Genomic DNA, 15,154 nt, shown 5'->3' on the forward strand with positions numbered 1-15,154 from the left:
GCCTACTCAAGACAGCACGAGGATGGGCTTTTTGATGGAAGTAAATTTGGAGGTAGATCGAGCAGTGTTGTTTCAGGGCGTCTCTGGAGCAGGAAAGAGTGCTATTATTTACGACCTTTTGAATAGGTTACGTGAAAACAAAAACTGTGTGTCGATAGTTCTTAACTTCAGTGCTCAGACAACGAGTATTGCTACCCAGGCAGGCACATTTTCTTCCTTTCATTAGTTATGACTGTCCTCAACCTTGGTTTTTCCTGTAGGAAGCTATTGAAAGTAAACTAGAAAAAAAGCGGAAAACGCGATATGGAGCACCGGTCGGGAAAAAAATTGTTTGCTTTGTTGATGATGTTAACATGCCAGCGAAGGAACGCTATGGAGCTCAACCTCCCATTGAGCTTCTCCGGCAGTTCCTTGACTTTAAAGGATTTTATGACCGGCTGCAGTTATTTTGGAAGGACATTGAGGATATGACTTTAGTCTCTGCATGTGCACCCCCAGGAGGTGGAAGGAACGAAGTGAGTTATAAAAAGTCCTTTATGTTATTTTCCATCTGAGCCCTCCCTTGCAGGTTACGCCTAGATACTTCAGGCACTTTACAATGTTATGTGTTCAACCTCCCTCAGAGACTGCTTTACGCACCATCTTTGGTGCCATTTTAGGTGGATTCTTGCAGCTCTTCTCTGCAGAATGCAAGCAATATCAGAAGCCGATAGTAGAGTGCACAATCGAAGTTTATGTCCGAATGAGCCAAGAACTTCTTCCAACACCCGCGAAGTCCCACTACACTTTCAACCTTCGCGATGTGTCAAAGGTTTTTCAGGTGCAGTCCTGGGGAAATACTGCCTTGGATATAACAAGCGTCTGACTTTGCAGGGCATCCTGATGGTTAAGCCTGGCGATTGTAACACAAAAAAAGCTCTTCGTGGCCTGTGGGTGCATGAGTGCATGCGAGTGTTTCACGATCGGCTTATCAATGCAGAGGACAGAAGCTATTTTACACAGATGCTCCATGATCTCATGAAGAGAAGCCTTGAAGAAAATGCGACGCACCAAGAAGTTTTTGAGGATAAGACTTTGATGTATGGAGATTACATAAGGCCAGGGGTTGCACCTGAGGATCGTAGATATGAGCTGGTAAGCACTATAAAATTGACAGTAAGATAACGAATATCTATCGTAGGTTCAAGATCCACCAAAACTTGGACTCCTTTTCAAGGATTATCTGGAGGACTACAATATGACCACAACGAACATCATGAGGCTAGTATTTTTTAAGGATGCCATTGAGCATGTCTCCCGCATTGCTAGGATACTAAGGCAACCTCGAGGAAACGCTATGCTTGTGGGTGTTGGAGGTTCTGGGAAGCAGAGCCTTACACGGTTTGCAGCATTTCTTGCGGAATTTAAGTGCTTTCAGATTGAACTTAAAAAGGGATACAACATGAATGATTTTAGGGAGGATCTCAAGAAGCTCTATAAGCTTACAGGTAAGAGTTAGTCCTTCAGGAGTGATAATTCAGCCTCATCCTTCAGGTGTCGAAGGCAACTCAGCCGTATTCTTGTTCACCGACACACAAATAGTTAATGAGGGGTTTGTCGAGGATATAAACAATCTGCTTAATTCTGGAGAGGTTCCTGGATTATATGCTTCGGACGAAAAGGACCGGATATCAGCAGATATGCGTGAGCATGTGAGCAAACTGGGACTGCCAGAGACGAAAGACGTCCTATATTCTTCTTTTATAAACCGCACAAGGGATAACCTTCACGTTGTGCTATGCATGAGTCCTATTGGTGACGCCTTCAGAGCAAGATGCCGTCAGTTTCCTTCGCTAATCAATTGCTGCACCATCGACTGGTTCAACGAGTGGCCCGAAGAAGCATTATTGTCCGTTAGTCAACATTTTTTGGCTCCTGTTGATCTGTCTTCAGACGAGGTATCAAATAATAATGTTAAACCTTTCTATATTGATAGTTTTTACTCAGATTAGGGCCAAGGTTGCCAAAATTTGCGTAGAGATTCATATATCAGTCTCCAATGCCGCAGACAAGTTTTACCAGGAGCTTCGCAGAAAGTATTATATTACACCGAAGTCGTATCTGGATTGTGTTAATCTCTACATACAACTTTTAGCTGACAAGCGGCAAGAATCATATGTAGCTGAAGATCGATTCAATAATGGCCTATACAAGCTCAAAGAGACTAATGAGCTTATTGATGGCATGAAAATTGATTTAAATAAGCTGCAGCCAATCCTTGCCGAGAAAGCAGAGGCAACCGCAAAGCTACTTGCTCAAGTCGCTCGCGATCAAGAAAGTGCACAAAAGGTTAAAATTTATAGTTTTTTTTTCCGTAATTCATTTTCTGTTTCCGTTAGGTGAAAGAAGTTGTTCAAACAGAAGAAGCTGATGTCAAGTCTCAAGCAGAGGCAACTCAGCTAATCAAAGATGATGCCCAGAAGGACCTGGATGCTGCTATGCCGGCTCTTAACGCAGCTGTTCAAGCACTGAATTCTCTAAACAAGAATGACATAACGGAAATAAAATCATTTACCAAGCCACCACCTTTAGTGCTTCTCACAATGGAAGGAGTTTGTGTTTTGCTTGGAGAGAAGCCTGATTGGGACACTTCAAAAAAGGTTCGTTTAACATATGCATGACCTCTTATTTTTTAGGTGGACAATTGCTGCAGGTCATGAGTGACGTTCAGTTTATTAAAAGGCTTATAGAGTATGACAAAGACGCGATTACACCTCTAATACAAAAAAAGCTTGTTAGATACATAGAGGATCCCAATTTTTTACCGGAAATTGTGCAAAAACAAAGCGCGGCAGCAACAAGTCTTTGCATGTGGGTTCGTGCAATGGATGTATACGCCAAAGTCGCAAAAGTGGTCGCTCCAAAAAAAGAGGTACAATCTGGAATTTTAACTGTTCATACTAATTTACCATTCATCATAGACACTGAGGAAAGCGGAAGAAGCTTTAAAAATAGCGGCTGAGAAGCTTGCCTCCAAGCAGAAGCAACTCGCGGATGTGGAAGCACAAGTGGAAGTTCTCAAAAAGAATCTACAAAACACGGAAGCTGAGCAGAAAGCCCTACAAGATCAAGCTGCACTCACAGAAAACCGTCTCGTCAGAGCAGGGAAATTGACTTCCGCTTTGGCAGATGAATCGGTAAACTTTTGAGACTTCCCCTATCTTTGTCTTCTATTTAACTTTTTTGTCAGGTGAGGTGGAGGGAAACTGCGGATGACATTGCCACGAAGAGAATCTTGTTTGTTGGAGACGTTTTCATCTGTGCCGCTTGTATCTCCTACTATGGTGCATTCTCTGGGGTCTACAGAGAGGCCCTTGTAAATCAGTGGGTGGCAAGGCTACAGGTTTGTTTTGAGTTTTATTCCTTTCTTATGTTTGAACTCTGTTAACGAACCAGGGGGACCAAATTCCAGTCTCCGAGATTTGCTCACTCAGAGCGATATTGTCAACACCTGTTGAAGTGAGAGAATGGAGTATATGGGGCCTTCCTACAGATGATGTGTCCGTTGATAATGGAATTCTGGTTACTCGTGGAAAAAGATGGCCTCTGATGATTGACCCACAGGGACAAGCAAATAACTGGGTAAAAGCCATGGAATCCAAAAATGGCCTACGCGTTTTGAGACTCAACGATCCAAATCTTCTACGAACACTAGAGAGTAGCATCAGGATTGGCAACCCGGTTCTTCTAGAGGATCTTGGTGACACCATCGATCCATCTCTAGAACCGATTCTTCAGAAGCAGATATTTGAGAAGAAAGGAAGGTTCCTCATAAGGCTTGGGGATACTGACGTTGACTATGATCCTAATTTTAAATTGTATATGACAACAAAAATGTCAAATCCACATTACATGCCTGACATATGTATTAAGGTGACGCTAGTGAATTTTACTGTTACAATGAAGGGGCTGGAGGATCAGCTTCTTGGTGATGTGGTGAGAAAGGAAAGAGCAGATTTAGAAGAGCAAAATGACCGTTTAGTGGTGAGTATAAGTAGTGATAAGAAGCAGCTGAAAGACTTGGAAGACAAAATTTTGAAACTTCTCAAAGAGAGTGAGGGAAACATTCTAGACGATGAAGTGCTTATCAACACGCTCAACACCTCGAAAGTAACATCTGCTGTGATCCAGAAGCGTGTTAAACAAGCTGAAATCACAGAGAAAGAAATCACTGCTGCTCGTGAACTGTACCGTGTGGTTGCAAAGCGAGGTTCCATACTCTATTTTGTGATTTCGGACCTCGCACTGATTGATTCGATGTACCAGTATTCCCTATCTTTCTTTTCTCAGCTCTTTAATCGATGTATTGATATCAGCGAGAAGGCGGACGAGCTGGACATCCGCCTGGGTATCCTAATCAAGTTCATCACGGAATTCCTTTATGCTAACGTGAGTAGAGGACTTTTTGAGGAACACAAGGTGACGTTTTCTTTTCTCATCTGCACTTCCATATTAAGATATGAAGGAGAAATCAGTCCACCAGAATGGAGCTTTTTCCTGAGAGGAGCCTCGAGCCTGCCAAAAATGAAGCCACCAAATCCAGCTCCAGACATTCTGAGTGAAAAAATGTGGAACGATGTTTGTGCACTAGAAGATACTTTTAAAGACTATTTTGCAGGGGTTACAAAGGCAATGGCTGACCAAATGTTAGAATGGAAGGCTTTTCTCAAGGTACCCGAGCCCCACAACACGCCTTTCCCGTCCCATCTGGACGACAGAATTCTGCCATTCCACCGTTTGCTTCTGATGAAGACACTGAGGGAAGAGAAAGTTGTATACGCAGTTGAGAACTACATCAGGCTGAAGCTTGGTCCGTCATTTATTGGAAGTAGTCCTTTGCAACTTGAAGAAGTCTTCAAGGATTCCACCAACACAACTCCAGTCATATTCATTCTGTCTACTGGAGCTGATCCAACAGGAATGCTCCAAAGATTTGCAGAGAAAGTTGACAAAAAGCCAGGAGAACGTCTACATATGATATCCTTGGGACAAGGGCAGGGTCCGATTGCGGAGATGCTTATGGCAAAATCAAGAAAAGCAGGAGACTGGGTGTGTTTGCAAAACTGTCATCTGGCAAGCTCGTGGATGACCACACTAGAGAGGCTGGTAGAGAAATTTATTCCCGAGAGAGAAGAAATACATCCAGAATTTCGGCTGTGGCTGACATCTCTTCCGAGCAAATACTTTCCAGTTCCAGTCCTTCAGGTACACCTTTTTCCTTTTGACTTTATATAGTTAATGCCAAGCTGTATACCAGAACGGCATCAAGATCACAAACGAACCTCCCAAAGGAGTCAGAGCAAACCTTCTACAATCTTATGCAAATATTCCAGAAGATTATATTGAAAACTGTACAAAGAGAGGGCCGTGGAAAAAGCTCGTGTTTTCGATCGCTTTCTTTCACGCGGTCATACAAGAGCGAAGGAAGTTTGGGCCTTTGGGCTGGAATGTTAAATACGACTTCAACAGCAGCGACCTAGAGTGTGCAATGCAAACATTGCATATGTTTCTGGAGGAGCAAGAAGAAATCCCGTGGCCAGCTCTTTTATATGTAACAGGTGATCAGTGACATATTAAAGGATAAACGTGCTAAGAGATTTGGGATTTGCAGGCGAAATCACCTATGGAGGACGTGTTACTGATGATTTGGATAGAAGATGCTTATTGAGCACTCTCAGGCGTTACTATGACCCCGCTGTTTTATCTGATGAATACGCCTTCACACCATCGAGGACGTACATGTCACCACCCGAAGGAATGTACACCTTCTATGTAGAATACATTAAAAGGCTCCCAGCGACAGAGGGGCCAGATGTGTTTGGCATGCATGAAAATGCGAATCTCACATTTCAATTGCAAGAAACGTCGAAGGTTTTTAACACAGTTTTAGGCATTCAGCCGAGGACGACTGCTGTCGCAGCAGGGGGGAAAACACCTGACGAGATTGTATCAGAACTTGCAATGGCCATAGCAGAAAAGCTTCCAGGACCCTTGAAACTAGACCCAGAGTCCCCAGCGCTTGTCCTTGGACTAGATGGCCAGCTTACGTCACTGGCCATTGTTTTAACTCAGGTATGTGAGTTAGTATAGTTACCAAAGAATTAATGACTATGCAGGAATCGGAGCGTTTTAATAAATTGCTGAAGGTTATTACCTTCACACTCTTGGAGCTACAACGGGCCATCAAAGGTTTAGTTGTTATGTCTGCGGAGCTTGAGAGCATGTTCAACAATTTTCTCAATAATCAAGTTCCGGCACTATGGCAAGCCGTCGCTTATCCGTCCCTGAAGCCACTGTCATCATGGATTATCGATTTTCATAAGCGCATGGAGTTTATGTCAACTTGGATAAAAGAAGGAACCCCTAAATGCTTCTGGTTACCAGGCTTCTTCTTCCCTCAGGTATTTACTAAATTAATGTAATAAATCTTATCTACTGAGCTCAGGGCTTTATGACGGGAGCATTGCAAACGCATGCAAGGAAGTATCAGATACCAATCGATACCCTTAATTTTGGCTTCAAAGTGATGACAATGGAAGATTTGGATGAGGTTGACGTTCCTCCAGAGGATGGGGTGTACATAAGCGGCTTGTTTTTGGATGGAGCAAGGTGGGATAGAAAGCACAGGTGGCTAACGGAGGCATTGCCAGGTATTCTTGCCTTTTTCTTTTTTCTTATTTACTACTCGATGTTTTTGAATGTAGGAAAAATGCACTCCAAATTACCAGTGGTTCATTTTATTCCTGTTGTTAACTACAAGCCCCCAGCGGATGAGTATCAATGTCCACTTTATAAAACACATGTAAGGGCAGGAGTGCTGACGACCACTGGTGCATCCTCGAATTACATTCTCAACATAAGCTTAAGAATAAGCCCAGAAACAAATCCAGACTACTGGGTGTTGCAAGGAATTGCAGGCCTGTGCCTATTGGGAGATTAGTCAGCCAATATATTATTTTTCAACCTAATTGAGGGTTCAGGTGCTTAAGCGTTGCGAATTGGCTAGGGATTGGTCTTTGAGGACCCTGATTTAATCCTGGGAGATAGAAACAAGTTTTCCTAACATAGAACAAGTGTTCAAAGCTTTGTTCTATGCCTTTGCTTTAAAGGAACTGTCTTTGGATCTTCATTCTCTATATTTAGATGACTATACAATTTTTTTTGCATGATTGCAAGCACATCAAAATATGCAATGAGAACATCCTATTGGAGGATGGAGATAGAGCTCACCTCTGGGAATTCCCCCCGCCCCTACTTTACTCTAGCTAGGGTAGTTTCCACCGTCCCTCCAGTGTTGAGCTGGAAGGATGATTGTTGTCAGCATACTACTATCGAGGCTCGAACCTCAAGCTTATTTGTAGAAGCCACCACAGCCGCCACAGCCACTGCAGCCACTGCACCCCCTCCATCGCCACCATCACCACCATGCCCACCATCCCCACCATCCCCGTCAGCGTACTCGCCATAGCTGCTAGACGTATCCCACACTCCTAAGCCTGGCAAAAAGAATCATGCATTAGTTGCTCTTGTTATAGCAAGAGACATTTGATGTGGCAAAGATGCCCCTTGCCAAATGGAACTTCTGACTGGTGGTCGCAAGGAGAAGACACATGTAAGTTGGAAAGACAAATAACACAAGGAAGAAAGTGCATACAGATGGCAGTTTGATAGCAGCATTAGATTGAGATGGCAGTGTTTATTTTTTTAGATTGGAAGTTCTACAGTACAAGAAACTAACATTTTGATGGCTAAACATTATGTTGGTAAAGGCAATATATATCATCATCATCATCAAACTCATATATTTAAACGAAAGAGCCGGTATAATAATAGCATATGCTGGCGTCACTTATTCTGGGCATATGCCAAAATCTAACGGCTGAGATTAAACAATGGGGGGTCGTGACTTTTGGGATCATAAAAACTTTTAATTGTCTTTTAGGGCGCGTGAGCACGAGGAGAGAGCGTCGATCATCGCTTGTGGGAAGGTACTCTCTCTCTCTCTCTCTCTCTCTCTCTCTCTCTCTCTCTCTGTCTCTGTGTGTGTGTGTGTTTGATGCGGTCTTCATTGCAGAGCACCTCAGAGCTACAGTCAGCTGTACGTGAAGATCTGAAGCTTCTACCGATTGAAAAGCTCAGCAAACCGTTGTCAATGGCCATGCGCCGGAAAAATGACAGTCTTTTTTCGAGACTCTCAAGCCCCTATTTGTTCCAGGTTCTCGAGGCTGGAACCACGACTAGAATCAAGGTTTTTCACTCTGTTGCTTTTTGCTATTCTCTTTCGAGGCTTAAAGTTCCTGTTTGTGCCAGGTGCTCGAGGCTGGAACCAAGAGAAAAAAAAAAAAATTCGTCCCTGTACTTCTCCTCGGGACAGCCACAGCTCCACGGCTCCATGGCTATTGGCCCCATGCATTTCACAGTCATCTCTACAGAACACGACTGGAGCTCGACCAGCAAACAAGTATGCATTCTTATTCTTTTCATCTTTCCTTCAACGAAACCTTCTTCTACAGTACGCTTGGATGAAATCTGACCTTGAATCTGTCGGCACATTCAGTACACCATGGATAGTTTTCACAGGGTAACTGTTTTTATTCACATTTTCATTCTGTAAACTCATGTGTGCTATTTTTCTTTCAGTCATCGACCTATGTACTCCACTCAACTGCGGGGGATTTATTTCTAAACTTTACCAGGTGTGGATCCGAAATTTGTAGCAGCTGTGGAACCATTGCTCTTGAGAAACAAGGTAAAACACGAGCTCTTCAAAGGGAAAACTAGAATGAAACTGTCTTTTTTCTTTTTTCTTTTTTTTTTTGCACAGGTTGATTTAGCAGTGTGGGGGCATGTTCACAATTACCTGCGAACTTGTGCTGTGTTTCAGGGCGCTGCCTGCAGCACCCGATCAAGGATTTAGCGGGCGTCGATTTCTTTGACACTACAATTTACTCAGCTCCAGTTCACACCGTGGTTGGCATGGCTGAATTCACCTTGGATGACTTCCCTCATAATGTAAGCTTGCAGCTTTGTTTCCTATATTCAAGCTCTTTATATGGTATTGATATTCTACCTTTTCTATTTTTTTTGTCGACAGTTTAGTTCATGGAGCTTGATTCGAAGGTCGGCATTTGGATATGCAAGAGTGACAGCCGATAAGACAAAGCTACTGTTTGAGGTAGATGAATTGCATTCTTGGTTCTTGCATGTTATTTATTTATTTTTCATTCCAGTACATTACAACGGACGGACAGTAGCTGACCGATTTAAAATTGCCAAGCTAGATTGGGGATTTTCCAGGCCATGAACGATTTCAAGCTTTACAAGTTCAATAGTTGGCTTGTAAAGCTTGCTGATTTACTTGACACTGCCAAGAGCTCTTGCTTTGCTGCACAGCACCTGTTTTTGGATCTTGCCAGTCGCAGTTTTGTCCAAGGCTGTGAGAATGACGATGCTCTTTGGCACCATGAACTTCGGTAAATGCTGTCGATACAACAAGAGTATCTCCTCCTTGTTGCTTCTCACGCCGTGCTTGAGGGACACAAACGCACATGGACCACTGCTCATCTGGCTGCGCCACCACAGCAGCTTCCAACACTGCTGGATGCCTGGATGAAAAAGAAGCAAACTTTAACAAGAAACAAAGAAGGAAAAACTCTCCTTTTACCTGTACAAGATGCTCTCCACTTCCAGGCTGCTAATGTTCTCCCCTCCAGAAATGATAATATCCTTGGCTCGATCCTTGATCTTGATGTATCCATTGGGATGCCAAACTGCCAAGTCCCCAGAGTCTGGATTGTTCAAGTATCCCTTGAACACCATGTTCCCACGTATGCAAACTTCGCCAATGGTGACACCGTCCTTGGCAACCGGTTCTAGAGTTTCATCTCTGATAATGTATTTGTCTTATTTGTTTGGTTCTTCGTCACTCCTTACTCGCTCGCTGCTTCTGCTAAATTTTTTTGCTTGCTAGCTCGGAGTTGAGCACCTGTAAGCCATCGAGGCAAACGTATTTCACGCCCTGCCGAGCCTTGAGCCTGGCCTGCTCATCGGGCAAAAGGCTGTCCCATTCGGGATTCCACTCGCACACAGTGCATGGACCACAGTGCATGAAAGAGTGGGAAGAGGCTAGCTGCCTATTTTTCTTTCTATGCACTTCCTTTATGGTTATCTCCAGTTTATTTGTGAGTAGGTGGTATCTGTGGCTATATATATTTGAATGTGGAGTCATGCTAGAGAAATGCGAAACAACATGATGACTTGAGTTCCAACCCAGGCCCAGTGCATCTCCTCTTTTTATTGACCCACCACAATGATGAGCATCTATTATGCTAGGAAGAAAACGTAAGCTTTTAGGTAATAGCTTATAGTGCCACAATTTCGTCTGTCTGTACCAACTATCAGCATTGCAAACTTTGTGGAGTCATGTAGAGGCCGAGACTCTGTAGGTTCTGTTGAAGGTGTTGTAGTGAGTATCAATGATATAGGCTACAACAGTGGTCAACTCACAATAACAGATAACATCAACGAGTCTGATATGATATAGTAAGTTCAATATAGCATGTGGATCCCTGACAATAATCTATATGATGACAGCTCAAATTCCATGGCAACATAATGGAATTATTCAAAGAGTTGATGAATGAATGTTTTTCTGGAACTCCACCAACAAGATGTTTCATTAATTTACAAGGAGACGGTTATTCAAGAGAGCAAATGTCACAGGCATGAGCATTGTTTCATGTATAATAGATGATGCCAAAATAGTTCCTTGACACTGTTTTTCGGAATATTGCAAGGGAATGCAATATTCTATGTATACAATGTACAATGTATACAATGCACTATGCTCCCAGCGTAGCTGGGACTTTTTCGGAATATTGCAAGGGAATGCACAGGGGTAAGTGCGAAAGGAAATGAAACAAGCCCATATTAAATACACGTTGTTTTGCAGATACCTGGATACTTTGAAGTAGATAAGCTCTGTCCAGTTTTTATACACACAGTTTGTTCATTATGCTGCGGATCAAGATTGCAACAAACTTCTAAAGATGAAGCAATATGTAAAATATGTAAATATGCAGGACCTATAAAGGAACACATCACCCAGCTTCACCTTGGACAAGACACGTTCCAAGTAGCTATACCTTCGCATTTTGTTGATCAACTGTATGGAACAAAGGAACTTTGACATTCCTTAAAAAAAATAAACCTTTGCCTTTACATCTGTGCCTTTACTCTTTGATTTCTGATGAAGCTTTTATGCAGAAATTGTTAGAGTCTAGAACAATGCACTAGATCTTTGCAGGGGAACATTTGAAAGAACCCAGCACTTGAGGTGATATGCTCATTAAAGTTTGTGATTTGTTTATCTTTTTTTAGGCACTTCAAGCATTGACTTACATGGGAACTTTCATTGATGGGGGCAACGATTCCATTGAATATATTCCTAACCTTTCAACATCAGAAGGTTTGTAAATCAGCTGTTTACAAACATTCCTAATTCTCCCACTAATGTATTACATACCTGGAAAGAGATGTGTATAATTGCATTGCATGGATCACACTGCTTCATATACTCCAATCAAATATACAGGCCTGCTGTGTGTGGATTGTTGAGGCACGTTCGTGAAAAAAACTCATGGATTATGACATACTCTACTTGCGCAGATAACTACAACTTAATGTTCTGCTCAGCAAGCAGCCAGAAGAATATCTGGTCTGTCTCTAGAGATTGCAAAGTTGTGTAATGGTCCAAGATGACAGAACTGAAGCCAAAGTGATAGATGTTTACAATATCAATGTGCCTTTCATTGGTGATCCAATGAACACTAGAGTGCATATCCTTCAAGGTTAATGTAATTACAGAATATGTATTTAAAAATCATGATATAGAAAAGGCTGAACTTCTTCTTACAATCAAGTAAGCTTTCCCACACTTTCATATTCAAAACCTTTAACATAACCACCTATGAAATCTCATGCTTGAATATTTCTTTGTTAATATAAAGAAACAATATAAACGAAAAGCCAAGAACTGAAATATATATGACACTCCCAGATTTGTCTTCTGATATTTCTTTTATAAAAAATAAACACAAATGTAAAGCACTACGACTACTAATGTTAGTTTTGTCTAAATACATTACAAATTAGTTATTTAGTTACAAATTGTTTGTAACTAATTACATTATGTATGTATATAACATTTTTAATTTTTTTTCTCTGTTTCATGTTAAGGGACAGAGTTCTAAGAAGCTGAGATGCCATATAAGAACATCAGGGGCCACTGCTACCGATGGTCTTTTCATGCCAAGGTGAGACACAAAGGGAAACTTGTATTCTTTGAAACAGGCACAGCTGGGTGTGTTATGTCAGTTGCTGTTGCCGATGCATAAAGTTCCAAAATACATATTGTTGGGTTTGGCATGAATGCAAAGCATCTTTCATGAGATTGAGCAAGGCAGTGTCTATATATTTTCAGGGAACAGTGGTATACAACACTCTAAACCAGCATATACACCATATAAATCAAATTGGGAGATAAAAGCAAGCAAGACTATGGAGATCAAGTGTGTAGAGGACGATCTACGTATTCCAAATGTTGTTCTTAATAGAATGAGTGTTTTAGATGCTTCTAAGCTCGGCCAAGAGACATTTATAGACGTGATTGGTGGTGTAATGTGGAATGGACAAACATTTCTCCTAAGGATTCTGGAGCATTCATGAGAAGGAGGATGCTTTCTTTGAGTGATGAATCAGGCCACAGTATAGACATGTCTGTGGGATTCAAAGGCCGAAGATGAAGGTTCAGAAATCGAGGAGAAACCTGGACGAGGGCAGAAGCCTACTGTATGCCTGAAGGGCAGCTGGATTTCAGATTACAATGGCAAGTCTATTTCAGTCACAGGTGGCTCTACCCTTTTAGTTGATCCTGAATTAGAAGATGTCTCATGGCTGTGTGAATGGATGGTTGCTAGCTACAACACAACCATATTTGTCCATGTGACCAACTCTTCTTCTAAAGAAGTGATTTCTGGTACAAAGACAGTATCTGAGATGTTGTCTATCAACCTGAAGGTTTCCAAGTTCTCTGCTATTTTTCATGTTATTGTGTCAGTGAAAGAATTCCAGACTGGTGACTTCTATTACCCAGCATGCGTGAAGGTTGTCAATGGGAGCCAATGTGGCAAGAAGGTTACTCAGGTTTCGGAAAGTATGTGGCAATGCAACTCTTGTGACACTGATTCTGGAGATATTCACTTCAAATATGCACTACACTTGTGTATTCTGGACAGCACTGGACATATATAGGCGGTTGCATTTGATGATGCTAATGAAATTGTAGATATGCCTGCATGTAAGCTGGCTGCGCTACAAGATGATGATTATACTGTTTTTTCAACCGTAATGGACTCTATTTGATCAAAGATGTACAATCTGAAGATTCGTTGCAAGCTCGAGAGCTACAGAGATACCAAAAAATTATAGTTGGTCTTGACACTTAAAAGAAAAAATGTGTGAGAAAACAAAAAGTATGTTTTATTTCTTTCTACTATTGTTTTATAATTTGTTGTGTGTGGTATCAAGTTTCTAAGTATAAGCCAAGCTGGAGCTTTCAAAACTAATGTTGTGTAGAAGTTGATGAATGATTAAAACAATTTGTAATAATGTAATTAGTTAAAAACTGTTTAAATTAACTAAGTATTGGCAAACATTGCTACAGAATAGATTTAATAAATAAAATTTTTGTTACATATAAATATGTGAATTAATAAATAATTTTAAATATTAAAATATTATATTATCACTAATGTATAATTTTAATACAGTATTATATTATTATCACTAAAATTATCAATAATTTAATATAAATATTATAATATGCATCTAGCTTAATAATATAATTTCAATTTTAGTACATAGACTAATTTTTTATTTCTAAAACTGAGTCTATGATATAGATCATACCAAATATGGTAGGTCATATAGAGTAGAATACAAAATAATAATCACTACCACTGCCACTATGAGCATCTATATACATATATGATCTTTTAAAGCTTTAGCTTCTTCCTCTCACAAAATATTAAGTTTCTGGATTTTCACTCATACAACCATTTGTATTGAACCCATCTTTAAGAGTGGGATCTCATAATGAGTAATTCCACTTATAAAAGATTGAAGATACAATGTTATGAGTTTTATTTATTATGTAATGATGTGTGTTGCTGATAGAGTCAATTGTAGAAGGGATTTTTAATATAAATATTATATTATGTTTAACTATATATCTTATAATTATTATTATGTTAAAAATTATAATTATGATTATAAATCTTGTGTAAAATAATTTTTTATCAGTAATCTTATTGTTATTTTAAAAAAACATAAATAAAATTAAATATATTGAGTTTTAAAATGGCTAACATATATATATATTATCATATATTATCAAAGTTTCTAACACTTAATCCTACATAATTTTTATACATGAAAAACAACTACAATTTAATTATATTAAACCTATCTATATACTATTCAGGAATTTTATGATATATTTAATTCTAACATAGAGAAAAATTATATATTATCAAACCCTACTCTACCCCAGTATAAAGTAAACCATAACCATTCATTTATCATAATAAAATTCCAGCATTCATAACAGTGTTATAAAGCCCTACTTTTAAATATATATATACATAAATATAGAGAGATAATAATCTTATTTCAGATTAGCATTCTCTCTATATAAAAATATAGACAAAAATAAGTTTATGATAAATAATAGAATACTTCTAATTTTAAATACTACTCTCAAAATGCATAACTATAAATATTGGGCAAAAAGGGAATATCAAAGATAAATATGTAAAATATTAAAAGTTTTGAAAAGAAAATATAACACATTAACCTAACATCTTTGACTTAGTATCATGCAATTCCAAAATTTCAGTCTGAAATGATGAAAAGATAAACTTTATTATAATGTTTATATTTTTTAAAATTTAAAAGATGATTGTAGTTTAGATGAGTGTGTGTGTGTGTGTGTTTAGATGAGTGTGTGTGTGTGTGTGTTTAGATGAGTGTGTGTGTGTATATATATATAGTTTAC

At 39.9% G+C, this 15,154-nt stretch overlaps 1 protein-coding gene and 1 long non-coding RNA gene across 2 annotated transcripts in view; both read left to right on the forward strand.

The window, feature by feature from the left end:
* Window positions 1–6,979, forward strand: part of LOC9642052 (dynein heavy chain 6, axonemal) — a gene marked incomplete at its 5' end in the record, with an annotated part of 8,245 nt that extends 1,266 nt beyond the window's left edge. Inside the window, 17 exon segments of the mRNA XM_024660592.1 lie at window positions 1–199; window positions 261–515; window positions 569–820; window positions 874–1,134; window positions 1,181–1,487; window positions 1,534–1,937; window positions 1,987–2,328; window positions 2,379–2,639; window positions 2,693–2,911; window positions 2,961–3,176; window positions 3,230–3,382; window positions 3,436–5,244; window positions 5,297–5,597; window positions 5,651–6,111; window positions 6,156–6,440; window positions 6,485–6,689; window positions 6,744–6,979. Of these exon segments, the coding sequence (XP_024516360.1) occupies window positions 1–199; window positions 261–515; window positions 569–820; window positions 874–1,134; window positions 1,181–1,487; window positions 1,534–1,937; window positions 1,987–2,328; window positions 2,379–2,639; window positions 2,693–2,911; window positions 2,961–3,176; window positions 3,230–3,382; window positions 3,436–5,244; window positions 5,297–5,597; window positions 5,651–6,111; window positions 6,156–6,440; window positions 6,485–6,689; window positions 6,744–6,979 (6,166 nt within the window).
* Window positions 6,980–8,548: 1,569 nt separating this feature from the next.
* Window positions 8,549–8,949, forward strand: LOC9662593. The gene is made up of 3 exons (XR_002990429.1): window positions 8,549–8,620; window positions 8,680–8,788; window positions 8,864–8,949. It is a non-coding gene; the product is annotated as an uncharacterized LOC9662593 (long non-coding RNA).
* Window positions 8,950–15,154: the final 6,205 nt, after the last annotated feature.

This window comes from Selaginella moellendorffii, unplaced genomic scaffold (assembly GCF_000143415.4).
Source record: "Selaginella moellendorffii unplaced genomic scaffold, v1.0 SELMOscaffold_76, whole genome shotgun sequence".
Classification (NCBI taxonomy): Eukaryota; Viridiplantae; Streptophyta; class Lycopodiopsida; order Selaginellales; family Selaginellaceae; genus Selaginella; species Selaginella moellendorffii.